Source organism: Ricinus communis, chromosome 4 (assembly GCF_019578655.1).
Source record: "Ricinus communis isolate WT05 ecotype wild-type chromosome 4, ASM1957865v1, whole genome shotgun sequence".
In the NCBI taxonomy this organism is placed as follows: Eukaryota; Viridiplantae; Streptophyta; class Magnoliopsida; order Malpighiales; family Euphorbiaceae; genus Ricinus; species Ricinus communis.
The window spans coordinates 27,725,233-27,750,215 of record NC_063259.1 but is presented as its reverse complement, the minus strand read 5'-3'; the positions used below and the strand labels follow the sequence as shown (position 1 = coordinate 27,750,215).

The window sequence follows — 24,983 nt, the reverse complement described above, 5'->3', positions numbered from 1 at the left end:
TTCTTTCCAATATGATAAACTGCAAATTATAATGGCTGTGTTGTCAAAAACCAACATAAGAGTTACTGAAACAAGAAAGATCTGTGTTCTGAGATAATGAGCACGCAGAGTAGCCATTTTTGAAGGAAGCACTGGACACAGCATCATTCGTAAAAGAACTACTGCAGGAGTCAGTCTAAGCCAAAGATGAAGCATCCGTAGATGAAGGAAACAAAATAGTGGCTTAATGTACATTACAGTTAATGTTACAACATCAAGTTCTTGAAACTTCCACAATGAAATGCAGTTACTAAGTTTCATTGGCATGTGCATGAATCCAGGGCAGTCCTGGTTGAAGGCACTGTTTTGTATCTGATAGTGGAACAATAGGTCCAAGAAAGATGCGCCACAAGTCGAGTATTATCGTTACCAGCATTGCTGCACCCAGAGCATCTACAGCCACTCTCGGTAAGTCCCATAAGTCACCAGGTTTCTCATCAATCCTGCGTACATCAGTGAATCCCACAAAGAAAAGTCAGAACCATATCCTTCCTGATCCTGTACAAGTCACTCATCATTTTCAGCTTTCTTTCAACTTCTTCAACTTAGTGTTATTTTATTATTGTCTCGGTGCTCATATGTCTCCAATGTATCATTTGTCTCTCCTCTCTAAACCGATAAATACAGAATAAACATGCAATACTACAAATACAAATTAAGGTAGTTCACAAATTTCCTCATGAGCTGAAACATTTAGGGCTGAGAATATGATCCCAGAATTTCCATATAGAACAGGTATGGTAGTGTTAGCAATTTTCAAGCATATACTACAATGCAAAAAATACTGGAGCACCTAAAAGCATTCATGAGCTATAGAAATGATCCAACATTCAAATTCATCGGCAAGTATACATCTTACCTCAAAAACATTGGGAAGCTTACGATGAAGTAGATGGCATAAAACAAGGACCCAACTTTGTACATGGAAGACCGATCAACAAACTCGTAGTATGGAAACTGCATATGTTCAAAATGTAATGTCCTTGTCAGTTACTTTAGTTCACATAAGACTAAGAAATACTTTGACATTAGCAGTCATTTTACAGAAAACAAGAAAATGCTATGAATCAAACTGACTATGAAAGATATTGCATAGTGTAGCATTCAATGCAGACCAGAATCCATTTCAATATAATTTATAGATGAAAATCACCTCCACTTTGGAATAGTTAAGTACAAGTTCAGATAGTAACTGTTGACCGAAAAGCCAAGGTATAACATACATTAGAGATGGCCAGGGTCTCCAGGTATGCTATGAAATATGCAAGAGCCAAGATCCATGCTGCCTCAGTAGCCCACCGAAGTTTATCTGGCAAATCAGCAATAGCATGCCGCAGTCTACGAAGTGTCATATTTGAAGTGACATGATAAAACAGGAAGCATACATGAGTCAGAAGGAACGTTGTGTGTGGTACCTACACAGATTATAAAACAAAGTGAGTACACAAGAAAGCATGTCAGTTAACAAGAATGTGTCTTGTTTTGTAACTTACATCATTCATCTTCCATGATGGAAATGTATAAGAAGCTCCCAAAACTGTAAAGAAATAATGCGTCCAAAAGTAATTGCCAACGTAACTGAAAATGATTATCCAGAGACTAGCCTGCCACAACAGTAAGTTCACAATTGAGGTTGATAACCTATCTTTAGAGTCGAACTTTCTTCAAATTACATATACATTGAACTGCAATAATGTTCTAAAATAAGAAAGAAAGCATAAAAATCTACGCCTAATGATAAATACTTCTTTAATTATGTTCATCAATGGATATTGCACTAATTATGAAAAAAGAAGCAACTATACTGAAGTAGTCATAACTCATAAGGAGAACAAAACAAAGTTAAGATGATTAAAAAAGTCCGCATAAACTTAAGTGACATTTATTCTGATTAAAAAGTCATACAATTATATCATCTAGTCAACTGATACTCATGCCATATGAAATATCTTTTAAACCTGTCTATGCAATTATAATACATTTTCACCTTTAAGGTTACAATGGATGGAGTAGGTTTTAGAAAAGCAAAATGGGAAATGCAGTTTGACTTCATACTATTGTACTGCAATAAGCTCAATGAAACTCTACAGCGAATTTGAAGAAACAATGGAATTACCAACTCCTAAAAGCTACCTCAGATGATACAGAAATTTAAGATGATAGCTGGTGAATAAACATGTATACGACTTTATTAATTAAGAAGAGGGTTCACAAATGATTTAGCAAAAGTGGGCATGATATGACTGAATAGTTGATAAATGGAAAGCATGACAATGATGCAAGACCAAAAATTAAGTTGCCTAGCTACATAGTCTCCTAATGATAATTATATATAAAATGTTGGGCTGAAAAAGCACTTGCCTTGACCCAGTAACGGTCTTTAAAATTCAAATTCCTATCAGCCTGCAAAAACATTAATCCAGTTAAAACAGAAAAATCAGAAACGAAGAAAAACACAATTAAAAAGAAAAGAGAAATAACCCCTTTTTTTTCCGGATTTTAATTCTAGAACTGTTTAGAGAAAGAAAATGATAATTAAATAACAATTTACCTTTCCAACAAAAATCATTGGAATCAAGAAAGAAGGAGCTGCAGAAACCATAGCTAGAAGCAGATACTCCAATTCCGTAAAGCTCTGCCAGTAACAACAATGATAGGTTTAGACTAATGGTTACTAAAACCACTATGCTCTGGTTCTGGAGGAGCAATATAGTGAGCATACGCAAAGTAAATCCAGATTGAACAGAACTGTAAAATACAAAATGAACATAACTGCGATATATATATACAGCTAATTTTAAAACAGCACCCGTATTACCACGTTGATCTAATGCCAATTATAGAAGTAGAGAAACTAACTTACCAAAGAATATCAAATCCAAAGTTCCAAAGCCATAAAAACTCTCTAAAAAATCCCATTTTTTAAATAAACAAACAGTGGTTACCTCATAAAGCTTGTAGGGAACAACAATGCCTAAGCAGAGAGTAAGCCAGAAAGGAGTATAGCAGAGAAAGAAAAGTTCGCCCCATCTTTTGCTCTCGTTAGGAGCCAACCATAAACTCGAAGTATAAGAACCCGACTCCTTACTTGTAGTATCATCTTCAATGAACAATCTTATTTTTGTCAAGAATTAATATTAATGATTAAACCTATTTTAACAATAAAACAAAAATAAACATTGAGATTACCGCCCATTTTTGCGATATGGGTTTATAGCGTTTTGCTGATATTTTTGGGATCTGAACAGATAGAGAGTGCGTGGAGTGACGAGAGAGACAGAATTAGCCCAGTGACAGTCTTTGTTAGTGGATTAGCGATCGAGGCGACTCCATAGTGCGCTAGCTCTGTAGACTGTATAGTAAGTCTAAATAAACCAAAGTGGTAACTGACACTAGGGTCTCTATTTTGATTTTGTCTTCATTCTGGCTTAATTTAACTCCAAATTTTGTTCGAGAATTTTTTTGATTCTTTTATCATATATGGATTTCTTTTTTATACTTTAGTTTGGCTCACTAATCACAAGTTAAGAAACACCATACTTTTAATAAAATAGAATGTTGATATTGGAAATGCATCCAACACTCCTCTTACCAGTGCTATATAATATACCACATTTATATTGTATTATCACTGTTCTTCCTTTCAATCTGTATTTATTCTCTCTCATGACTTTCTAAATTCTTCATCTCTTCTTCTTGATCCATTGGCTATGAGCTAATTGTTTGCACGATCTGTTCTTCTATAATCCAAAAAGGCTAACTCGGCTATAAGAATCCAAAAGAGCAGAAAGACCTCTCATGGCAAGGTGCCTCTATACGGTCTTAGCTTGAGGATTTCTCATCCCTTTCAAGCTCAATGAAGATATCAACTCAACAAAGGCCACTCATCTAGGAATGTCTCCTACAGATCTAGCCCTTACCAGATCATAATGCTTGACTCTGTTACAACAGGTCCTCATTGAGCCCACAACCTCACAATGGGTCTGTCAAGCTTTTTATGTGGAAAAGAGGTCTGAGAAATTAAGAGGGAAAATGAGACTTGTTATTGATTACAAGCCTTTAAACCATTTTCTGCAAGATAACAAATTTCCTCTCCCTCGAATTTCGAACCTAAAAGTCCATATTCAAAAGACCCAATTCTATTCAAAATTTGACCTTAAGGCTGGATTTTGGCAATTAGGTATCCATCCCTTAGAAAGATACAAAACAGCCTTTTGTATCCCAAACGCCCAATATCAATGGACAGTCATGCCTTTTGGGCTCAAAACAGCTCCTTCACAATTTCAAAAAATAATGATAGAAATCTTTGGGCCTATCCTTTACTCATCCCTGATCTATATTGATGACATTCTCCTATTCTCGGAGACAGCTGAAGAACATCATCACCTCCTGAAACAATTCCTTGCTATCATCCAAAAGTATGGCATCATACTGTCAGAGAAAAAGAGTATGATTGGCCAACAAGAGATAGAGTTTCTTGGCATGCATTTTAAAGACGGCCAATACACCTATGGTCCACACTTGACAAAAAAGCTTGGTTACTTTCCAGATGAGAATCTCTCTGTAAAGCAAATACAACAGTTTCTTGGAATACTCAACTATGTCAGGGAAGCCATACCACACATGTCCAGTTACACATGTCATCTTTCTAAAATGCTAAAAAAAGACCCTCCTCCTTGGGGAACATAACAAACTACAGCTGTCCGGAGACTAAAAGAATTGGCTCACAATCCTCCACCTCTCACCATTCCATCTACAGGAAATCTTATCCTTCAGACGGATGCATCTGATCATGCGTAGGGGGCCATCCTCCTTGAAAATCTCAACAACAAGGAACAACTGTGTGGTTATGCATCAGGACAATTTTCTCCTTCAGAAAAGTATTACCACTTAACTTACAAAGAGATATTGGCAGTCAAATACGGGATAAAAAAGTTTGAGTTTTTCCTGATTGGACAACACTTCCTGGTTCGGATGGATAATTCTTCATTTCCAAGAATCCTTGAATCCAACCAAAATACCTTACCAGAACCTCAATTATTGAGGTTAAAATCATGGTTCAGTAGATATGATTTTGAAGTTCAGCATATAAAAGGGACGAGAAATCTCATCCCAGATTTCTTATCCAGACTATCAAAGCCACAACCAAAACACCAACTTATTGTCCTCCTCACCTCAACAGTTAATCTCCCTATAATCTTCGTGGCCTCTTCGTCCTCAAAAGACCCTCTGCAACCTCCCTCACCACCAGACCTTCCCACAAATCTCACAACGAGACAGGTCAACAATTTTGCCAGAAATATGATATTTCATTATTTGACAACTATCCAACAAACTTTCTCGCTACCCATCCAACCCAATTTCTTTTATCCAGATTACCCTTGGTGCCTAATTTATCACCTTTCTCATACCCATCCACAAATTGAAAGTGAATTATGGTTTCTATGGTGTCTTTCCACAATTTGTTATCATGCTATTGAAATACCAGTCATGGATCTCCTATACTTCTTCAATAGTGAGACAAATATAGGAACATATCCATGGAAATACCTCACTTGGTTCAAAACCCCATGCCAATGGAAAAGGGAACTCCTCAGAGTTATTCATGAAAACAAATTGTTCACAAACAATAACTTCAAGGCTTCAGGATATCATGCCATTTACATTCTTCACAGGCCTTACCTACAGCTCTCAGAAGAAACTTATGCAACCCAAAACATCTGTCATTATTGGAGAACGATTGAGATGCCTTTACATCTTGCTCCTCCAACAATAACAAGGGATTTAAAGCACACTCTACAACTAAGAAATGACCTAGGAACGACTGATGTTTCTACACCACTAGTCTGCACTTACAATGGACATCTATGGACTGAACACTCCATTATTGAACATTCCACTTTTCCTATATTACCAACCCCACTAGATGATCCGAATCTGACCACTGAACATAAGGATGCCATTATGCAAGATTCTCAACCTATGGATGATGATGACTATGACAGTATTTTTTGAGCTGGCAATGATAATGGTTCGTGAGCTGGACTTAAAGACTAGTTTTCTCTTCAATAAATCAACATGTAATAAAAAGATGAGATTCCAATTTCATCTTTTTCGTCTTATTAGGTGAATTATTTTTGTTTTTCTACATGTGATATGTAAGTGTATTATTAAGACTTATCGTCTTAATATGCATGTGAGATGTCAGTGTATTATTAGATAGGACTTATCCTTTTGTAAGTGGAAAATCTCATCTTTTCTTCTAAGGAAGACATGTGTCAAAGATAAGATTCCCACCTTATCTTTTCTGTCTTATTGTATTTAGGCTTCTCTATATAAAGAGGAGTCGAGAAGTAATGAAGCAAGCGAGTTTTTCTTCCTTTCATTTATGAGCATAATATTCTCTCTCATGGCTTTTTAAATTCTTCATATCTTTTTCTCAATTCTTTGGCTATGAGTTAATTGTTTGCACGATTTGTTCTTCTATGATCCAAAAGGGCTAACTCGGTTATAAGAATCCAAAAGAGCAGAAAGACCTCTCATGGCAAGGTGCCTCTATACGGTCTTAGCTTGAGGATTTCTCCTGCCTTGAGTTTACAGCATGCGGATTATAGAATGAACAACTCTCGACTTTATTTGTAGACTGTCCTTGACATCACCTTTGACGAAATAAAGGTGCCTCTATACGGTCTTAGTTTGAAAATTTCTCTTACTTTGAGTTTACAGCATGAGGATTATAGAATCCCAACTAACTTCAATTTTTTTTTTTTTTTTTTTTTTATTACAGAAAATGCTTAAAATCTTCTTCCAGTTGATTAAGCTTGTGAGAGTGAAGGGCCACAGTGGACCCATTTAAAAACGAGGCATCTTTAAGCGATTGAGCATGCATAGTATGGTTAGGATTTTGCATGCAATACACTTGCCAAAATTATGCTCGCGAGTGAGCAAAATACACAATCTGCCCCCAACGGCCTCTGTCCCTTTTACAAGCATACACGCGATGCGTCAAAATAACTCTGCCCATGCGAATAGCTTCAGTACACACAGAATCATAGATACTCTCGTCATATAGATATATATATGTTTGTGTGTGTGTGAGAGGGAGAGAGAGAGGTGCGGAAGAGATGGGCAGGGGAAGAGAGGCATTAGTGGGATGCAGTGATAGGAGTATGGGGACAGGAATATCAATTTGGGACGTCGAAACTGGAGATCGGCTTATGCATATTCCAACATGTGCTTCTGCTCCTCATGGTTTATTGTGCCTGAAAGACCAATTCCTTGTAGCTTCTCAGGTTAATAAGCATGGATCTGTAGGTGGCGGGGCTATCTTCACCTGGCCCTTGAACAAGGTAATTGTACTTCTCTGGGATTTTACTCTAATCATGATCTTTGTAAAAAAAAAATTTACTTTTTCTTTTTGTTAGTCAATTAGGTAAATTCTGAGGCTCTATGTCCATGACAAATCAGACTGGTCTGGGTTTCGGATTAAAGTGGCTCTAGATGATGCTGTTCTCATGATTATTGGTTTGGGTAGTTGGTAAATTTCAATTGTGATTCTTGATTTATGTATTATATCAAAGTGATAGGTGTTTTCATGATTATCAAGCAAGATTTTTTCTCTTGATGCTTGATCAAGGAAACTTTTGCTGTTGGTGGTTGATTTTATAATGAAATTCCTGCTTAGCCTGGTGGCCAGGGGATTTGTGCCCCTGAACCTCTTCCCCCTCCCCAGTTATTCAGGAAAAAGAAAAAACGAAAATTCCTGCTTTTACTTTTGTTTTCATTTTTGCTGATTTGCCTCATATTTGTAAAATCTGATCGAACTACCAAAGATGATTCAATGAAAAATTTATAAAAAACCAATCCACCTATTCTGAAATCTAAATTTGTTGGCATAAGATTCTACTTCATTTCATGTTCAATTTTCAGCCTCAATCACCACTTCGGAGCTACCCACTTGAAGCTATTGGGCCGATTGCTTGCACCACGGATGGAGTGTATCTTGCAGGTGGTTCTCCTTCTGGAAATGCTTATATTTGGGAGGTTGGTACCTAACCATTTTTTTGCCTGTATTAGATGACGAGTTCCTCTAGAGAACTCTTCCATTAGAAACTACATTATATTGAATTTCATTTTAACTGGAGCCTGGAACCTGGACTATATTGTTAGTTCCTAACAATTCACATGCTCATTTAATGCGATTAAAGTTTCAGTTTCACGTAGTCATATGATGTTCTAAACATCATCTGTACAGTAGGTTCTAATAACATTGAGATCAAGTGTAGGTTACTAGTGGAAGATTACTCAAAACCTGGGGTGCCCATCATTCATCTTTGAAGTGCATGGTATTTTCTAATGATGACTCTCTCCTTATTTCTGGTTCAGATGATGGCATTATCTGTATGTGGTCTATGATTAGGTAAATATTGATTCTTTACTCTCAATTATGTTATACCTTGTACACAAAATTTTCCAATCAAATCCTATGTATGATACTTTATTAATACCAATTCTGATGGAAGTTTGCTAGATATGGAGAATTCGGGAAGCTCTTCTTCATTGTTGCACTATTCATCAGAGCATAAGTCCTCCATAAGTGGTCTGTTAACAACATCCGGCAATTCAAACTCAACTTTTATCTCAAGCTCCCTTGATGCTACGTGCAAGGTGAGCATATATATGTTTTCACTTCACGTTCTCATTAACTGTATCTTTTAACACGGGAAATCTTCTTATACAAAGGACGTAAATTTTCATTTTGTAGGCTTGGGACCTGGTCTCTGGTGAGCCTATTCAAAGTCAGGAATATCCACTGGCAATTACTGCAATCATCCTTCATCCAGTGGATCAATTCCTGTTTGCTGGATGTATAGATGGAAGAATATTTGTTAGTATGCTTAACGTTGGACTAGTGGATGATCCTTTGGTTATTGCTGAAGATCCACTTGTTGTGCTTGAAGGACACAAGTAATGTCTAATGTATGATGCATAAATTTTTTAACTAAAGTACATATGTGGAATATTGAAAATATTGGAAAGAAAAATTGATTTCAAATACTCTTGAATTGGAGAGTTAGTAACTTAAATCACGTAGAAATTTTTGAAGTAACTAAATTGGTTCCAATTATTGAAATATGTGTTCTCAAGCATGATTATCTATATATTTCAACCAAAACATAATATATTTACGTAATCCTTCTTCCTTGCAGAGGATCTATAACAGCATTGACCTTCAGTACATTAGGTCTGATATCAGCATCTGAGGATTGTACGATCTGCCTCTGGGATGCTGTTAGTTGGGTTGCTATACAAAGGTTTAACTATCACAAAGGTAACCGTAATATCATTGTTTCTGCAAATTTGAAGAAACTTCCTTAGTTTTTGCTATAATATTGCTGTATTGATGAGTAAATGAAGCTCTTTCTAAATGCCGTTTTCATCTCTAAGCAGGGGCAGTAACTAATGTTGTAGTGATTCAGCACTCTTTGCTGCTTCCTTCATCAAGCCATCAGAGAGTTCCCAATCGTCTCTGTGTTTCTCCACTGGACAAATGCCAGCCACCCAACTCATCCATGGGAACCACCACTCTCCGTCGCACATGTTTTTCCCTCGATGACAATTACAATTCTCTGAATGTCGGAACCATTTCCTTGGAGCGACAAATATTTGAGATGGAGGTCTTTCTTGTACGCTTGTCGATACTTGTTACACTAGAAAACATTATTCTGACAGAACATGATAAGATCCATGATCCATGCCATGCATCCTTAGTTATGTGCATGGAATAATAACAAAAGGTGGCTACTAGGTGGATTAATTGTGATTGCTAATTGAATATAAAAGTGGCCTCTAAATTAATAATTTTTTTTTAAAGATTATTTCTCTGCATACAGATATGTTTTGGGGAACATCCAATTCTTATTCCTCTGTTGGTATGTCACCAGGAAGAACATACACCTGCAGCTTTGCAGATGAAGGCAGAAACAAGCATAGTCCAGCGGATGTGGGCTACAAGAATGACAAAGCATGTTATGGAAATGAACAAGCATTTGCAATCCCGTTTGCTAGATTTGATGCAGATCCGGTTGCTATGGAACACTGAAGATAATGAGAGCAACAGAAGAAAGAAGAAGAAGCTCAAAATTGAAACTCCACTCGAGGAAGAGAAGCTACTGCAGTCCCAAAATTAAAATTTCCATGATTTTTAAACAGGAAGTTAACCAGAAGAAGGTGGCGTAATTTTTTTTTTTTTTTTTTTTATAATTGTAGCATAAGCATGGTTCCGTCTATGAATCGTCGGAAACAGAATTTTTTTCCGCTCATATATTTAAATATTATTCAAAAAATATTTTAGTTGTTGACTCTTCTTCTATATGTACTCGCAAGTTGATTAACTAAAATTACTTATACCTAAAGCATGTGATGGAGAATTCTTGCTAGTTGCTTCGTATATTTGCACTTTTAGGGCATTCAATCGGGGTAATTGATTTCTTCCCAATTTAAGAATTATAGTTTAGGAACATAGAAGAAGAAGATAATACATTTAAACTAAAAAAAATTAGGTTATTTAATTAAATTTTTATATATATATATATATATATATATATATTAATCATCTATTAATTTATATATACCTCTATAATATATTTAATTTAGTATATAAATAAGATTATATATCAAGTTTAAACATTTTTTTTTATTATTTCAATTTCGATTGTCACGTAGGATTAATTTATGTATGACATATTTTATTTTAATACAAAATATAAAATATTTCAAAAATATATGTTATTGATCATATAATCAATTATGCATTTGTTGTCTAAATTTATTTTTAATAATCTTTTAAATAAAAAATTAAATATATCTATGCATTGTACGCATTTAGAGAATAACTATAAATAACTTAAAATAATTATGGTAATAATAAAAATTCTTTTAAAAATTAAATTTTTATATTTTAAATTATTATTGTCTTTATTCAATTTCTTTAAAAAAAAAAAACTATGATTCGCAATTTTATCAAAAAATAAAAATAAGGACAAAGGGATCAAAATGATATATTTTAAAATATTAGTATTTTATTATAATTATTTAATTCGACCTTAACAATTGTTGCTATGGCCTTAGTACCCCTTCAAAACTCTATTATAATGGTTTTCTTTTTCTCTATGGAAAAATAAATTGCTTAAAAAACACCTAATTCATAATTAGCGAAATGATGATAAATTAAGTTTTTTTTTTCCTTAATGTTACAATGAGGTTAAGAACGTAATAGGAAAAAAAATCTACTCCAACTGCGCGTGGCTCCCACGATTCAGAAATTACGTGGCAGGAAGCAGATGGCGCTGATCACGTACTCATTTGTACTGGCAGAAAACTACTGCTTACTTCCTGTTTCCATTTCCCTGCTGTCGCTTGAAAATTTGCTATCGACATGATCGCTCTGAGCGGCCATGTCGCGGCGGCCGCCATAAGGGTAACGCCACCGTTATGCCGTCTACTTACCTTCTGTCGACTGTACACCAACGTCTCTGCAGCTCAGCCGCAGCTCGACCCCGATTACTACTATTATTACAGCAACAGCAGCAGCAATAACGACAAGTGTACTTGTCCAACGGCTGAAACGAAAAGTTCGGTTCCAAAAAGAGGAGTACAGTGGGCGTTCATAGGATATCCACTTGTCAAGAAGCGCGTCTACATCGAAACACTCTCGAAGCTTCTGCAAGTTCCGTACATTTCCATGGCTAGCCTCGTTCGTCAAGAGCTCAATCCTGGCACCTCTCTTTATAAACAGGTCGCCTATTTTCTTATATTATTATTATTATTGATTTGGATAACAAGAATCAAGATCACATTTGCTTTTGGAATTTTTCATGCCGAGGTTATTCTGATCATTTTAATCAGAAAAGATATTGACTCATCCAGGTTTTTGAATTAGGAATTGGACGATTAGAAATTAATAATTGCTAGAACTAGCCGTTAATTACAGTACATAAGATAATGTATGATTTTACTTAATGGAAAAATTCGCAATTCTGACATTCACTTGTTGTCCTTGATAATTATTTAACCGAGTAATAGATTGCAAATGCTGTGAACCGTGGCCAACTTGTTCCAGAGGATATAATGTTTGGTTTGCTGTCAAAGAGATTGGAAGATGGGTATTACAGAGGGGAAACTGGTTTTATTCTTGATGGAATTCCTCGTTCCCAATTACAAGCTGTAAGTTCATGCACATATTTGGTTCAAAGATTGTGCACTTCTGGGAGATTCACCTGCTGGAATCACTTGATATTCTTTCTTTGATCTGTGTAGGAGATTCTTGATCAACTTACTGAGATTGATTTGGTTGTAAATTTTAAATGCACTGATGATTTCTTGATAAAACATCAAGAAGGTAAATTTTTTGTCCATTCAAATCAATCATGTGAAATATTCACCTCTCTAGTTAAGCTTTGGTATTAGCTCAGACCATACTCAACCGGATTCTTCCACTGATATTGCAGAAGGTGCCTGGAAAGCTAAACTCCAAGCTTATGTTGAACAGGTATATCGTTAACGTTGTGCTCGGTCGCTACATCATAAGTTTTTATACTTTCCAAGCCTATGTTATGCTCAATTTTTTCAGTCCATGCGTCTTTGATTATGAGCAAATTGTTGCCCTCTGGTGAATTCACAGTTATTAAAACTATTATTGTATGTGTGGATACGAAATCTTTTCTTTTTTTTGTTTTCCTGTCCTGTTATTTTTTAATGCATAGTGTCCATCAAAATTCGAAAGTAGTTGAGAAAATTTGATATTATACACATACAATCTACCTGTCTTGTCATTCTACTTATAGATGGTATTTATCTGCGGGGCTAGTACAAACAACCGATTGCTTGTATTATTAGGTGGTATGAACTACTGATACATAGGCAGAAAGAGGGACGAATCCCAATTGTTTAACTTTCCATTTTTCTCCTCAGAGCAAGCCACTTGAAGATTATTACAGGAAACAGAAAAAGCTTCTCGACTTTGAAGTAGGCACAGCACCTGGAGAGACTTGGCAGGGGCTTGTGTCTGCATTACACCTGCAACATGTTAATGCCCTGTATTGCTCAAAGAATCTGACTGCGGGATACACATTGCTTTAATCCATTTTTACGATTAGGTATTGACTTTAGTGCAAATACAAGTAATGTGAATAGCTGTATTAGGAGAAAAATGTCAACCGTGATTTTAACATATAAAAGGCACCTTTCTGTAGAATTCCTACATCTTGTTTTCTGTTGAATACCTTGTAAGCAATTTTGAAGAAGAAAGCCTGTCACGTATGAGCTCTTCCCCAGGATCAGCTTGAGAAAACCAGCTTTATGATATGTACCAATTAACTTGCTTCACAGTTGTAATCAATCAATTGTAGCCCCAAATGTTGGTAGAAATGTTTTAGCTTTTATGCTTTTGAGCATGGTTCTAGTTACATAATTTAGGTTACTGACTTAAGAATTGGTTGTATTTGTATATTCTCCAAGTAATAGCATAGTGTTCGCACATGCGTGTATTTGCTTTAGTTAATTTTCTTAAAGGAGGGTGGTGTTACTTATGGGACACTAAGGTTAAAGTTTAACCTCCTTAACAATTAATCATGCTTAATTATTAAGGTGTTAATCTAAATGGGGGTACGGCGAACGTCTGTAATGCAAAAAAGAAAACGCTTAATAAGGAAATTGCACAAGTTTGTCTATTAAAGGGGGAAGAGACAGAAAGTTTCGATCATCTGCACATCATTGGAATTACCTTTGATCATCTTCTTCTACATCAAGGTATACATCTGTTTGTTTTCTATCAATTCTGATCAAACCTAAACCTTTTTAATTTTGTCAGCTCTACTCTAATTCCAACCTTTTGTTGCAAATTTATCCAACATTTTGAAATTGGATCAATTGATTGTGTTTACATGACGTGGTAGCCATGTAGGATTGTGTCTCATCTGACAGCGGCAACCATGTAGGATTAAATTGAAGGAATTCTACGACATTGCCCTGAGTTTTGACTATATCCTTTTCCATTTTCTCCCCCCGGCAAATTAATAAATTTTCAATTTAATTATACATGGCTGCCACGTTATATGAGACTCAAGCAATTGATACAATTTTGAAAAAATTGGATAAAAATTGCAGCAGAAGATTGAAATTAGGGTAAATCCCTCTCTTCCTAATTCAATTCTGCAGTTTCACTTTTTCTCTTCTGAATGTGGCTGCATAAGCCACAGAATGTTGTTTCTATTTTTCTTCGACTATTCCATTTTTGGCATGGGATTATGATAATCAGCATTTTCTACTGTTTTGGATTGTACATGTCAAAGACAAAACTTCATTTCAGTGCCCTTTGCCCTAAAGGCTAAAACAATTCTCGACAAGGTCATCTTGTTCCTCACTGATTGATCTTTGGTTAGTTATACTATCAAATTCAAATAAATACAGAGTGCTAAAAATCTAGAACCAACAGAAAAAAAATAACAATAGATACAAAAACACTAACTGCGCAAAATGAGGTGCATGGCTAAAGACATTTGCCACCTACACAACAACCTCAATGAAAAAGACAGAAATCTCTTTTGAGGATCCTGAGGACTGAATGGCAAGAATTTGATTTAGTCTACACATTAACTTTTCAAATATCATGAATTATCAAACCTTTGTACCATCTGCTGTTGCTTGGACTTGAGCTGCATACTGCAAGTTCCAGAGGATGTCCTCCAACGATGGCCGGCTCCATGATTCAGTAGAAATACATTTATTTGTTATGGAGATAACAATTGATAAAGATTCTTGCGTGCAAGTTGCAAGCACTATTGGGTTTATTAATCTTCTATGGCTGTCCTGGCTGTTACAAGAGGCCTGTAAAGTGCAGTTTTTCTTTTAGCATTGAGATTTCTGTATATATATGTATATATATATATTTTTTTTAAATCAACAACCTCAAATCAAAAGCATATCAGAAGAATGGAGAGAAGTAAGCTTTGGCAATTCTCCTACACGCAATAAATATAATATGCTCTGACTTGGAGTTTCAGCACATACCAATTCATCTATTAGAAGCTTGTCTCTTCTGGCAGATACTGAGCGGCCAACAAGTGATTCAAGCAGTATGTAGCCAAAACTATACACATCATCATCTAATCTTACCATTTGCCTGAAACATGGATAAACAAATCTAGTTCATTTTCTATTCATATACAGCACAATTATATAGGTACTATTGCAAATAGATTAGTTACTCTAAACTGCACAGATTAGAAATGTAACTTGTTGTCCATTGATTTGGATAATTAATCTTTTCCAATCTCTCATCAGTCATTCTTAATGAATTCTTTTATGATCAAGTTGGTGGATCAAATTGCAACATATGTATAAATAATCCTTACCTTGCTCTATGGCCTTCTCCACATTCCTGCAAACAAATAACCCATGTCATGAACCTCTAGGGAACAGGCCTCATTGCAAGGCTTAACAATTTGATCTATAAGATAAGGACCCTTACCCTGGAGCTCCCTAACTCATCAGAGACAATGGACAGACCATAGTCACTCAACTTTGCAACCCCATGCTCACTGAGAAGGATATTATTTGTCTTCAATTGATTGTTGAAGAAACCCGGAATAACTCCTGTATGCAGAAAGTGCACTGCCTTTGCAACACCAATTAGTACCGTCAATCTCTCTGACCAATTTAGAACCTTGCCTGGACTGTCCTCTGCACATACAATATTCTTAGAATTAATTCACCATTTCACACTAAATTTTAGCTAGAGGAGAAACTTCCAACTGATGGCTTAATTCACCAATATTGTTAGAAAAAATTGAATTAATATTCGCTAATTCATCATTATGTATACTTCACTGAAGCTTGATGACCATCATGAAAACATTTTCTCACCATTTAAATTCAAGTGATGAGGTTCCATTAGCTGCTGATTCATTTTTTACAGCATTAACTAATATCTAGTTTTTCATGAGAAATTGATTTATGGATGACCATCTGTACAGAATAATGAATGTTCATACATGTGCAAGAATTTGGATATCCATTCACCCGTTCCCCTCATTATATTCAGGAACATAAAGTGCCAATCTGAAAACATAAGAATCTGGTTGAAGAACAGGAGATGGAATTCGCTTTAGGAGACATCAGAAGCAGTTTTGGTGGATGTTCTGTGTAAATGTGCAAAGGGAGTCAACAAGGAAGGTAAGCCTACTCTAAGTTTGAATGATGTGTTTGGTAATCATGTTTTTCAGTGATATACAAGACCCAAGGTAACAGACCTTTGATCACTTGAATAGAAATTCTCAGGAAATGTTTCATAATTACCACAGAGGTGAGCACGAAGGTTCCCATTTGAAATGTATTCATATATAAGAAAGACTTTGTTCACCCTGTAATCATCTTGTCCACCACCATCAATGCAGTGCCCCAACAGGCAAACCAAATGCGGGTGACGGAGCTTTGCAAGCAAATCCAATCTGAGTTTAAGATTTCTAATTGAATATTTTTTTGCTGAAGGTAAACACCTTATAGCAACTTGAGTCCCATCTTGTAGTCTGCCTCTGTAAAGCTGAGAAAACAAAGAAAAGGGTCAAAGAAACAATATTATAGAAGAAGGAGAGAAGCCACCATAATTTTCTCTTTTTGTTTTTTGTTCAAAAAGCTCAAATTGCAGTCATTGCAAAAGGACATCCAAATATTCATGATATCTATTTTACCTATATGTATGCATATGGACTACAAGAATTTTCCCTTTATTGCCATCAACCAAGTACCATTACTAGCATTCATGTTGCAGCTGCATATGTTAAGACCAATAATCGGAAACTGATAAATTGGAAACAACATAAGAATAAGGTGCGTGAACCAAAAATTGCAAATGTTGTGAACTATCAAATTACACTTCCAAATATGGCTTTGAACAGGACTAATAACACACACTTCAAAATTGAAAAATGAAGCCCATGCCCATTCAGAAAACATAAAAGTAGCCAGTGTCTGAAAAAAAAAAGCATAAAATTAGCCATGTATTCTTTAGCTTCCTTCTCCTTCCAATGTATCTTTTCTTCATTTTTAGCACCCTTTAAATGCAAATGTATCTATTCTTCATTTCTAATTCCCTTGATACGCAAACAATAACAGACCATGACAGTAATTTAACAGATGAATAACAGTTAGATGCATCACCATTGTCTTTTTAATAAATGTTTCATGAGAAAACTTGTGAGTTTACTTTTGAAAGTTTTAGACAGAACCTTTCCGTAAAAACCTTCACCCAAAATGATAGCATTGTCGAAGTTTCTTGTAGCTTCCTTTAACTCTTCCAAAGTAAATGGGCGACACACTGGGAGACCTTGTGTCCCTAATTTTGCTGCTTGAGAAATCCATCCTGGAAGGGTAAAGTAGAAAAGAGTTATGTACATTCTAAAGTGTAAAGCCACAAAAACTCGGGCAAAATTGTATCTGAGTGAAATTTAATGTAGGACATCTGCAATGCCTGCCTGCAGTTTGTTAGTTGACCTACTTGCATTGGTGAGAATCTCAGACGAGAACCCGGTTGCTGAGTTTTCTTGCACTGCTTTGTGCAACAAATGCTGCTCAGAGACTCCTCGTGGGCAGTATCTTCTACACACAATGAGAAAGCCAATAGCCAGAAGCACTACAACGATAAGTATAACAGTAATCACACCCACTAATAGTGCTACATTTTTGCCTCCAGATTGTTTCCTTTTTACAGCCATTGGGACGTTAACACAAGATGATTCTGCACGCTGATGATGTAGTTCAATGGATAAGCAATTTCCATCAAACTTCACTGCTCTATCCCCTGATTCAATACTCAAACAATAAGGCAGTCCCCCGGTAAAACTATTATTAGATATATCAACAAACTGAAGTTTGCTGCCGCAGCTTAGATGGTTTGGAAGAGAACCACTTAACATATTTGATGCCAAATTCAAGTAACTGATGTTTGGCAATGAGAAAAGTGTAGCAGGAGGTTTTCCACTTAGTACATTGAATGAAACATCAAGGTGTTGAAGCTCACTTAGCTGGCTATATTGTTGTGGAATCTCACCTGAAAAGGAATTGTTGCTAAGGAATGCCATCGCCAATCCTTTGGGCATTGAAGGTAGATTAGAATCTAAGTTGTTCTCACTCAAATCCAGTAAATGCAGGTTATGTAAGGCCTCAAGATTTGGTAACTTCCCAGATATCTCATTACCAGACAAAATAACATCAGTAAGAGTAGCAAGTTTCTGAATTGAAGATGGAAATGGACCTTTCAACTTGTTGTTCCTCAATCTTAGAATTGTAAGATTAGACAAGGAATCAAACCAATTGGGAACTGTATGATTAAAGAAATTGTCATCAAGGATAAGAGTTTGAAGCTTCACCATTGTTGAAATCTTGGGAGGAACAGAACCAAAGAGATAATTTGAACTCAATTCCAAGTACTCAAGCGAAGACAGCCTATGAATTTTGTCTGGAAGTGGACCCCATATTCCTAGAGAAACAAGACTGAGAACTTTCAAGCTGTTTAGCCTTGCAAGAGTAACAACAAAGGAGTCGATAGAGAAATTTTCTGATAAAGTTATGGTAGGAATTGCAAAACCAACAAAGCTATTAACCTGGGTTGGCTTATCTCCTAAAATTCTCAACTCAGTTACAAAATTGTCCTGACATGTCACATTCACTTGTGTAGTTGAAGATAAATAGCAAAAATCTATTGTATGATCATTCCAAATCTCTAGTTGATACGGGTACTCTAAATGCTTCCTTAGTTGAAGAAGAACTTGTGTTTGTGAAGATTGTAATTGAAGGGTACCCAGAATCAAAGAACTCCACACAAGACATAACAGCAACAACCAGCTACAGTAACCCATGGACAAACTATCTCCTTTGCATACAAAAGTGGTCACAGCGCTTTTATTTATCTGAAAGCCACGCATAAAAGTAATGCGAATCAGTTGTAATAAATTAAATAGTTGAAGCAGAGAATAACCTGTTAAGGATCAAAATAAGTTTCTACGAAGTTAAAACTCAAAAAGGACTGGACAAAAATACCTGAATGAAGATTCTCAGTGTTGAACTACTGAACAAGTTGAAAACCACCCGTTAAGGCTAAAGCAGAAACAAAGAAAATACAAAGGGCTTGAGCCATATGATCCGTTGAGAAGTGTGCTGTAAAGTTGTCTTCTTCTTTCTTCTTCAATGGAAACACCAATTAGTGAATTATGAGCATTAAATGAAATCTGCTATTGGCTGTATATCTTAGAATTTAGGGTGGTGGGATACCAGGAATAGACGGAACTAGTGCTCCCACATGCTATTCTTGCTTCAAGATGTAGACTTTCTCCAACATTAATGGAAAGAGTTTTTGTCCATAATGCAGTTGGTGCTTGGTAGTTGAAACCTTTTACTACAGCAGTGAAAGTACAGAGTAGAACGGACAGAGAGCTAAACTAGAAAGTTACTAAAAGAAATCAGTACATTTCCTTGTTTATTCAACCGTTATACTTTTTTCAGAGGAAATAAATACTGAGAAAAACTTCATGAGTAGCCAATTTAGCCATCTTTGAAGGGCAGAAGAGTAAAAAAACAAAGCATTTCCTTGGAACTCGTGTCTCTGTTACTTGCCCATAAATAGACAGGCTGTCTAAGTATACCCATTTGTTCAAGCAATTCTTTAGTGCAAATTTGTGAGATTTTTAAGTACTTAGTAAAAGAGAACTTGTTTCATAGCAGTTTTATGTTTTTGGATTATGTATTTTTTCATTTTGTATTGCAAGTTGAAATGTGTACTTAACCTCAAGCTAAACTTAATTATGAATGTAAAGATTTAAAGAACTGGTATTTAATCCGTATCTTCTAGGTTGAGAAGGACTGATCACATCCAACCCATAAGAGCAAATCAAGAAGGAAGCAGAAACACTTAACTGGGCTTCATTCAACAAAATAGATAAAGCTTTTATTCTCTGGTCAATACTTGGTTATGTTTTTTCTTTTTTCTTTTTTCCTTTCAAACCATTATGAGAGAGCATTTAATCTTTTCCCAACATGGGACCTTCCATAATAGCAATGTACCTCAACCTTGCAGGTGCTATAACTGACTCAAGACTAACCTTATTTATTGACCCTGACTTTCATGAATTCATAATACAGTAAGTTGTATTAGCTAATAATAAAACATTTAATAAGATAAATATGATGGCATACTTTAGACACAGATTCTCACTTTATATAAAGATTGTTGACAACTATGAATGAGAAAAAGAGAGGAAAGCTCCATATCCATTAAAGAAATAATTAAGTAGGCCATGCCATCTGGAAGATTTATCCATCCATAATTTAATAGATTATCAATAGCAGACCCCACCTCTCCTCTCCTGCAGAGTAGCCCTAATCTTTTTGGGGTTAATTTGGCCACCGACGAAGGTTAGGCTAACAATATGAAGAGCATATGTGAAGAATGAAGTTATAAGCCTTCAGTGAAAGGCAATGTGGTCACCAGATAAGAGAGAGGAACATATGTACATCCTTGAACTTTCCTTTTGGTATTATATAAAAGGGCCTACCAAATTCATTTTTCTTTTTGCCTTATTATCATGGCGTGTCTTTGTCAAATAATTCATGCAATTGAATCTACATCCACATGATGCTTGTACCAGTGGAAACCACTTGCCCTTGCTTTTGATTTTTAACATAAAATAAGCAATAGAAAATCAATTATTCAGATCATATGTTTTGAAAATGATGGCTTGACGGGACCCATTTGCATAATTTCACCACTCATTGCAATGATTTGCCATTGCAAATTTAGTACCTCTAAGTAGCACCCAAAGTCATGCATGGCTCTTAGTAATGGAGGTTATAAGAATCAAACTCTGATAACTTTCCTTTTCTTAAGAGTACAAAAATCGAGGATAGCCACAAACAAGTGCGAAATTTTGGTAAAATAGCAATCATGTAGCATTTCCGGAATGTCTTAGCAAGAGCTCTTTGTAATGCCATTACAGAATGATAGTAACAGGGCAACCACAACTTCTATTGCTGCCATAACCATTTAGGTCTTCTATTTCCTGTTAAGACGAAGGATGATGTTACAACTTATTCCTAATTTTCGATAGACTACTGCAGATTAGCAGACTGCTTCCAAATAACAGGGTAACGCTAAGCTTATCTTATTGGTTTCAACAAGAAGGCTATGAGAAGATTGATCAAGACCACAGGCTTCCGAATTCACCTACACCTACACCTACACTGGGACGACTTAAGAGCTTTATAATGTGCGTCTAATTTTGTGATGCGAGTGCTGGTGCGTACTCATGAATCGAGTCCATCCTGGCTCATGCAACCCAAGCATTTGAGGAACAATGGAAGAGCTGATACGCAAGATGAAATAGCGTCAGTCACAGCATTCAGAACATTAACCACCATAATGCATGGCAGGATCAAGCAATATCTTAAAATTGTGAAAATATCTCAAAGGGACAGGAACTATTAATTTATGTATCTAGAGCCTATGCCTCAATTTGGACCAAAAATCAAGGAAAAAAACGATGGCAATTGGTAGTAGTCAAGTTGTGGAGGTGAGAAACCATAGTGGTTATGGTAAGAAGAAAGAACACACGCATAGATAATAAGTTAAATTGTCTATGTACAAGTTAATGGCAACTCAAGGATTCTATTGCAGTGTAGAGGATGACCGAGGGATCCCTTAACATTCTTTATGAAAGTTGTTCTAGTCATTCAATAAGTTGCGCCATGTTCTTAAAGCTGAAGAATGCACTGAGACGACTTTGGTGAGAGTTGACAAACCATTTAATTCAACGTATACTGTTACTACAGCATTTAGACTTCTTACACACTGATTGAGGCATTTGATGCCGAAGATCAGGACTCATAAAAAGCACTTGAAGCTGCACATCTAATTATGTATCATACTAGCCTGGAGTGGCACTAAGTGAAACTCACAACAAGCTCACCCTTTAACCAGTGCTTATCCAAGCGATCAGGCTCTTATAGATAATAAATTAGATTGATATTGAATCAGCAAAAGTAATACATTCCTCCGTAGCTGCAGGGATGACTGGACAAGCAATAGTAACACACTGCTTTAGCACTTTAAAATTCCTTCTGAATTAAAAGAATCAAACAAGAGATCAGCATACTAAGAAAGCAAAGAGATGCCATCAAACAGTCAGAACATAATCTATCTTCAATAAGAGATTATTAGAGATAAATATTAAAAGAAAAGACAACGGAAAAGCATGGATTGGGCACAACCTTATCGAACAATGATTGACACTCTTTTGGTCAGTTAAACCTAATATGAAGATCTGAGTCTACCCAATGCCTTGGCATATTGAAGAAAATTAGGCAAACCACTTCATGGGGGGGTTCAAAAGTGTGAAGCTTGATGCACCAGGTCACCGTTAATAACCTCAGGCATTTTCAGCTAAAATATTAGGTATATAATGCCCATGCTCAATTTATTCCACTGATGTGTGCATGACAAAGATAGGAGCTCAAACTCATTTGACACCACCTAATGATTTTGTGGTATCACAATCCTTCACATTCTTGAATCTTAGAAGGCTTCTTGTTCAAAATAAAAATAGTCATGCACCAGACAGCCATTAAATAAGCTCAGCTTTTAAGCTATTACTGTTACTAATAGCTATCTATTGCTGAAAGGTAAACAAAGATAAGTTTGTCCTCCAAATTGTGCTGAAAGGATTATGAGCTAAGAATCATTTGACACCACCTAGTGAGTTGTTGCTATCAATGATCAATCACATTTTCAAATCTCTTGAAAAGCCTTGAAATTCTACCCTGCCTTGATGCGCCTCAACAATTTCAGGAACCAGATCCTGATACTTGGTCACTACATTCTTCCCAAACATCTTCTCAGTCATTCTAAGCATATAAATAAGTTTAAATCCTTCATTTATCAATTCCTTGGACATCAAAATATTCAGAACTGAACACCTAGGTAAAATCCTCTTCTCTAGGCTAAGAAGCATAAGGTTTGGATTCTTGGAAATCACTGAAGGGCTAATATTTAATTTGTTCACAAAGAAGTCCATTAATTTTCTTATTTTCTTCTCTGAAGAGAGCATACACATAGGCTGCAGCTTAAATGCCAAATGAATCTCATCGTTTGACAAACCAAAACTTCTGTATGCCTCCAACTTTCGATCCCAGAGTGCTTTATTTGTCATTGACATGCTACGAACAGCTAATACAAATAATAAAGTTGTCGGACTGAAACCCATTTTCTTAACTTCGCCAATAATCGCACTCAGTCGATCAGTCTTTAGCAGCAAAATTTTTGGCTGAAACAAGAATACCTTCAATATCAAGGACTCTGGCACCCCATGGTTGGCCAACAATAACATGTTTGGCTCCAGCATCTTTTTCACATTAACCTCAAGAATCCGGTAGCTCGCCTTTATTACTTTTAGGACATTTGAATCGTCTCCAACAACACGCCTGAGGACTTGAACACAAGGCATAATAGTGTTTTCAAGACTCCTCTCTAGAATATAAGGCTCTGCTGACAAAATTTGTGCAATATCAAGCTCTGAAAAGCCCAAGGACTTGAAAAATTCCAACTTTGGCTTAAAATTTTTATGTGCACGGCATAAATACAATATGGGTCTCTTCATAGTCAAAATTGTTATCTGTTTATCACTAAAACCATTCTCTCTAAAGAATTCAACCACTGTCTTCGCATCAACATCAAGTACTCTTGGTTCCTTGCTAAGCATTTTGGCAAGACTATTGCCAGAAATCCCCAAAGACTTGAACACCTCTAAATTAGACTTAAGGGTATTGTCTTTATCAGCTAAAAGTAAAATTGGACGATTAGTGATTAAATACTTGATGTGGGTCTGAGTCAAACCATATTTTCTAAGCAAATTCAAGACTAAATCAGGCTTCTTTGTGGAGTCGAGTTCTAGCTTTTTAGAAGCTGAAACAGCTGATTCTAAAGACAATCCACGTGATTTTTGGAGGTAAGAAAGTGTAAGAGATTGCAAAGGTCCAGAATTTAAGCGATTGATGATGAATTTAGATGGTGTTGGATAGAAGTAAGCACTGCTAATGCTAAGTGTAAATGGTGAAGTTCTGTGTCTTACTATTTGTGACAGTATTTGACAAAATAAACGAATCATCGGATTGGGGAGAAAGAAATGAAGGAAATGATTACCTGTTCTTTCTGTTTGTTCTTGATGGATGCTGTTTAGTGTTGAATTTGAGCTATGGGCTATGGCTTCCCTCTCTCGTCGTCTTTATTGGGTATCGGTTTGAGGAATAGACCTAAACAGTCGCTTCAACTGGAAATGAAGCCATCGAAAATGCGTATTTGGTCCTGCTATGCTGGGCCAGATCGAGACGTTCGGTCACGCAATACTACGAGTCCATTACCTTCTCTCTACTCATCAGAGGCCTAATTGGAGGCCAGTATAGTTGTTCTTTACATTAATTATTAAAGTGTAACCCACCAATATTATTCATAAATAATAATTTCATATATTTTTTAATGTTTATAATTAAATACATCAATCGAACCAAACTAAATGAATAAATAGGGTTGGTTAATTTATAATTATAGTAGGAATTTAGTAATTTCATTAGAACTACAAATATGAAATTTTCCTATCCTTTTTATTTTATTTTCTTAAAAATTGAATTCAGAAATTTAGAAAAATCTCTTTATGAATTTTCTAAATTATAAAAATTATTTTCCTGCCTTAAAAAATAAAATATTTAGTCTAGAAAATGAACAACAAAAAAAAAAAATATAAGAAAAAAATTGATACTAAACTGCCCAAGCTACAGTTTTATGAATCATATCTTAGAAGTGCTTTTTCTATTAAAAGAAAATTTTAATGGGCCTTGACAGTTTG

General features: G+C 35.8%; 5 protein-coding genes and 1 long non-coding RNA gene across 12 annotated transcripts; 2 read left to right on the top strand and 4 right to left on the bottom strand.

The window, feature by feature from the left end:
* Nucleotides 1–62: 62 nt before the first annotated feature.
* On the bottom strand, nucleotides 63–3,483 carry LOC8266323 (cycloeucalenol cycloisomerase). The gene is made up of 8 exons (XM_015721995.3): nucleotides 3,229–3,483; nucleotides 2,985–3,139; nucleotides 2,591–2,674; nucleotides 2,401–2,442; nucleotides 1,533–1,643; nucleotides 1,263–1,454; nucleotides 899–996; nucleotides 63–482 (listed from the first exon to the last, which is right to left on the bottom strand). Exons 1-8 carry the CDS (start codon nucleotides 3,233–3,235, stop codon nucleotides 290–292), a joined length of 882 nt encoding a protein of 293 aa, XP_015577481.1. The 5' UTR covers nucleotides 3,236–3,483; the 3' UTR covers nucleotides 63–289.
* A 3,388-nt stretch (nucleotides 3,484–6,871) lies between these two features.
* On the top strand, nucleotides 6,872–10,405 carry LOC8266324 (protein ROOT INITIATION DEFECTIVE 3). 7 transcript variants are annotated; one of them, XM_048373314.1, is made up of 8 exons: nucleotides 6,872–7,388; nucleotides 7,969–8,082; nucleotides 8,325–8,458; nucleotides 8,562–8,706; nucleotides 8,804–9,006; nucleotides 9,249–9,370; nucleotides 9,490–9,725; nucleotides 9,933–10,405. In XM_048373314.1, the coding sequence occupies exons 1-8, from the start codon at nucleotides 7,164–7,166 to the stop codon at nucleotides 10,227–10,229; spliced, it is 1,476 nt and encodes a 491-aa protein (XP_048229271.1). In that variant the 5' UTR covers nucleotides 6,872–7,163; the 3' UTR covers nucleotides 10,230–10,405. The 7 variants fall into 7 exon arrangements, with proteins under 7 accessions (XP_048229271.1, XP_048229273.1, XP_048229272.1 ...); XM_048373316.1 differs by having other exon boundaries at nucleotides 6,883–7,388; nucleotides 9,490–9,836; nucleotides 9,933–10,158; XM_048373315.1 differs by having other exon boundaries at nucleotides 6,888–7,388; nucleotides 9,490–9,716.
* Nucleotides 10,406–11,348: 943 nt separating this feature from the next.
* Nucleotides 11,349–13,595, top strand: LOC8266325 (probable adenylate kinase 7, mitochondrial). Its single transcript, XM_002511164.4, has 5 exons — nucleotides 11,349–11,836; nucleotides 12,124–12,264; nucleotides 12,358–12,439; nucleotides 12,549–12,589; nucleotides 13,012–13,595. The coding sequence occupies exons 1-5, from the start codon at nucleotides 11,477–11,479 to the stop codon at nucleotides 13,177–13,179; spliced, it is 792 nt and encodes a 263-aa protein (XP_002511210.1). The 5' UTR covers nucleotides 11,349–11,476; the 3' UTR covers nucleotides 13,180–13,595.
* Nucleotides 13,596–14,451: 856 nt separating this feature from the next.
* LOC8266326 (probable inactive leucine-rich repeat receptor-like protein kinase At3g03770) lies at nucleotides 14,452–19,272 on the bottom strand. The gene is made up of 8 exons (XM_015726960.3): nucleotides 19,135–19,272; nucleotides 17,594–19,004; nucleotides 17,325–17,458; nucleotides 16,396–16,639; nucleotides 15,569–15,780; nucleotides 15,453–15,478; nucleotides 15,109–15,220; nucleotides 14,452–14,925 (listed from the first exon to the last, which is right to left on the bottom strand). The coding sequence occupies exons 2-8, from the start codon at nucleotides 18,951–18,953 to the stop codon at nucleotides 14,716–14,718; spliced, it is 2,298 nt and encodes a 765-aa protein (XP_015582446.2). The 5' UTR covers nucleotides 18,954–19,004; nucleotides 19,135–19,272; the 3' UTR covers nucleotides 14,452–14,715.
* Nucleotides 19,135–24,289, bottom strand: LOC8266327 (transcription termination factor MTERF6, chloroplastic/mitochondrial-like). Its single transcript, XM_025159052.2, has 2 exons — nucleotides 22,056–24,289; nucleotides 19,135–21,452 (listed from the first exon to the last, which is right to left on the bottom strand). The coding sequence occupies exon 1, from the start codon at nucleotides 24,246–24,248 to the stop codon at nucleotides 22,866–22,868; it is 1,383 nt and encodes a 460-aa protein (XP_025014820.2). The 5' UTR covers nucleotides 24,249–24,289; the 3' UTR covers nucleotides 19,135–21,452; nucleotides 22,056–22,865.
* On the bottom strand, nucleotides 21,874–24,422 carry LOC112536368. Its single transcript, XR_007215462.1, has 2 exons — nucleotides 24,284–24,422; nucleotides 21,874–22,159 (listed from the first exon to the last, which is right to left on the bottom strand). It is a non-coding gene; the product is annotated as an uncharacterized LOC112536368 (long non-coding RNA).
* Nucleotides 24,423–24,983: the final 561 nt, after the last annotated feature.

Bases quoted from the DNA above. Each gene is read 5' to 3' on its own strand.
- LOC8266323 (XM_015721995.3), bottom strand. The intron at 2,675-2,984 runs GTAACCACTGTT...TGTTACTGGCAG, and splicing joins TTCCCTACAAGCTTTATGAG to AGCTTTACGGAATTGGAGTA. The intron at 483-898 runs GTAAGATGTATA...TGATGTACGCAG, and splicing joins AGCTTCCCAATGTTTTTGAG to GATTGATGAGAAACCTGGTG.
- LOC8266324 (XM_048373314.1), top strand. From the start codon at position 7,164: ATGGGCAGGGGAAGAGAGGCATTAGTGGGATGCAGTGATAGGAGTATG. The intron at 7,389-7,968 runs GTAATTGTACTT...TTCAATTTTCAG, and splicing joins TCACCTGGCCCTTGAACAAG to CCTCAATCACCACTTCGGAG. The intron at 9,371-9,489 runs GTAACCGTAATA...ATCTCTAAGCAG, and splicing joins AAGGTTTAACTATCACAAAG to GGGCAGTAACTAATGTTGTA.
- LOC8266325 (XM_002511164.4), top strand. From the start codon at position 11,477: ATGATCGCTCTGAGCGGCCATGTCGCGGCGGCCGCCATAAGGGTAACG. The intron at 12,440-12,548 runs GTAAATTTTTTG...CTGATATTGCAG, and splicing joins CTTGATAAAACATCAAGAAG to AAGGTGCCTGGAAAGCTAAA. The intron at 12,590-13,011 runs GTATATCGTTAA...TTTTCTCCTCAG, and splicing joins TCCAAGCTTATGTTGAACAG to AGCAAGCCACTTGAAGATTA.
- LOC8266326 (XM_015726960.3), bottom strand. From the start codon at position 18,953: ATGGGTTACTGTAGCTGGTTGTTGCTGTTATGTCTTGTGTGGAGTTCT. The intron at 15,781-16,395 runs GTAATTATGAAA...TTGTATGTGCAG, and splicing joins CCTTCGTGCTCACCTCTGTG to AGGACAGTCCAGGCAAGGTT. The intron at 15,479-15,568 runs GTAAGGGTCCTT...ATTTGTTTGCAG, and splicing joins ATGAGTTAGGGAGCTCCAGG to GAATGTGGAGAAGGCCATAG.
- LOC8266327 (XM_025159052.2), bottom strand. From the start codon at position 24,248: ATGATTCGTTTATTTTGTCAAATACTGTCACAAATAGTAAGACACAGA.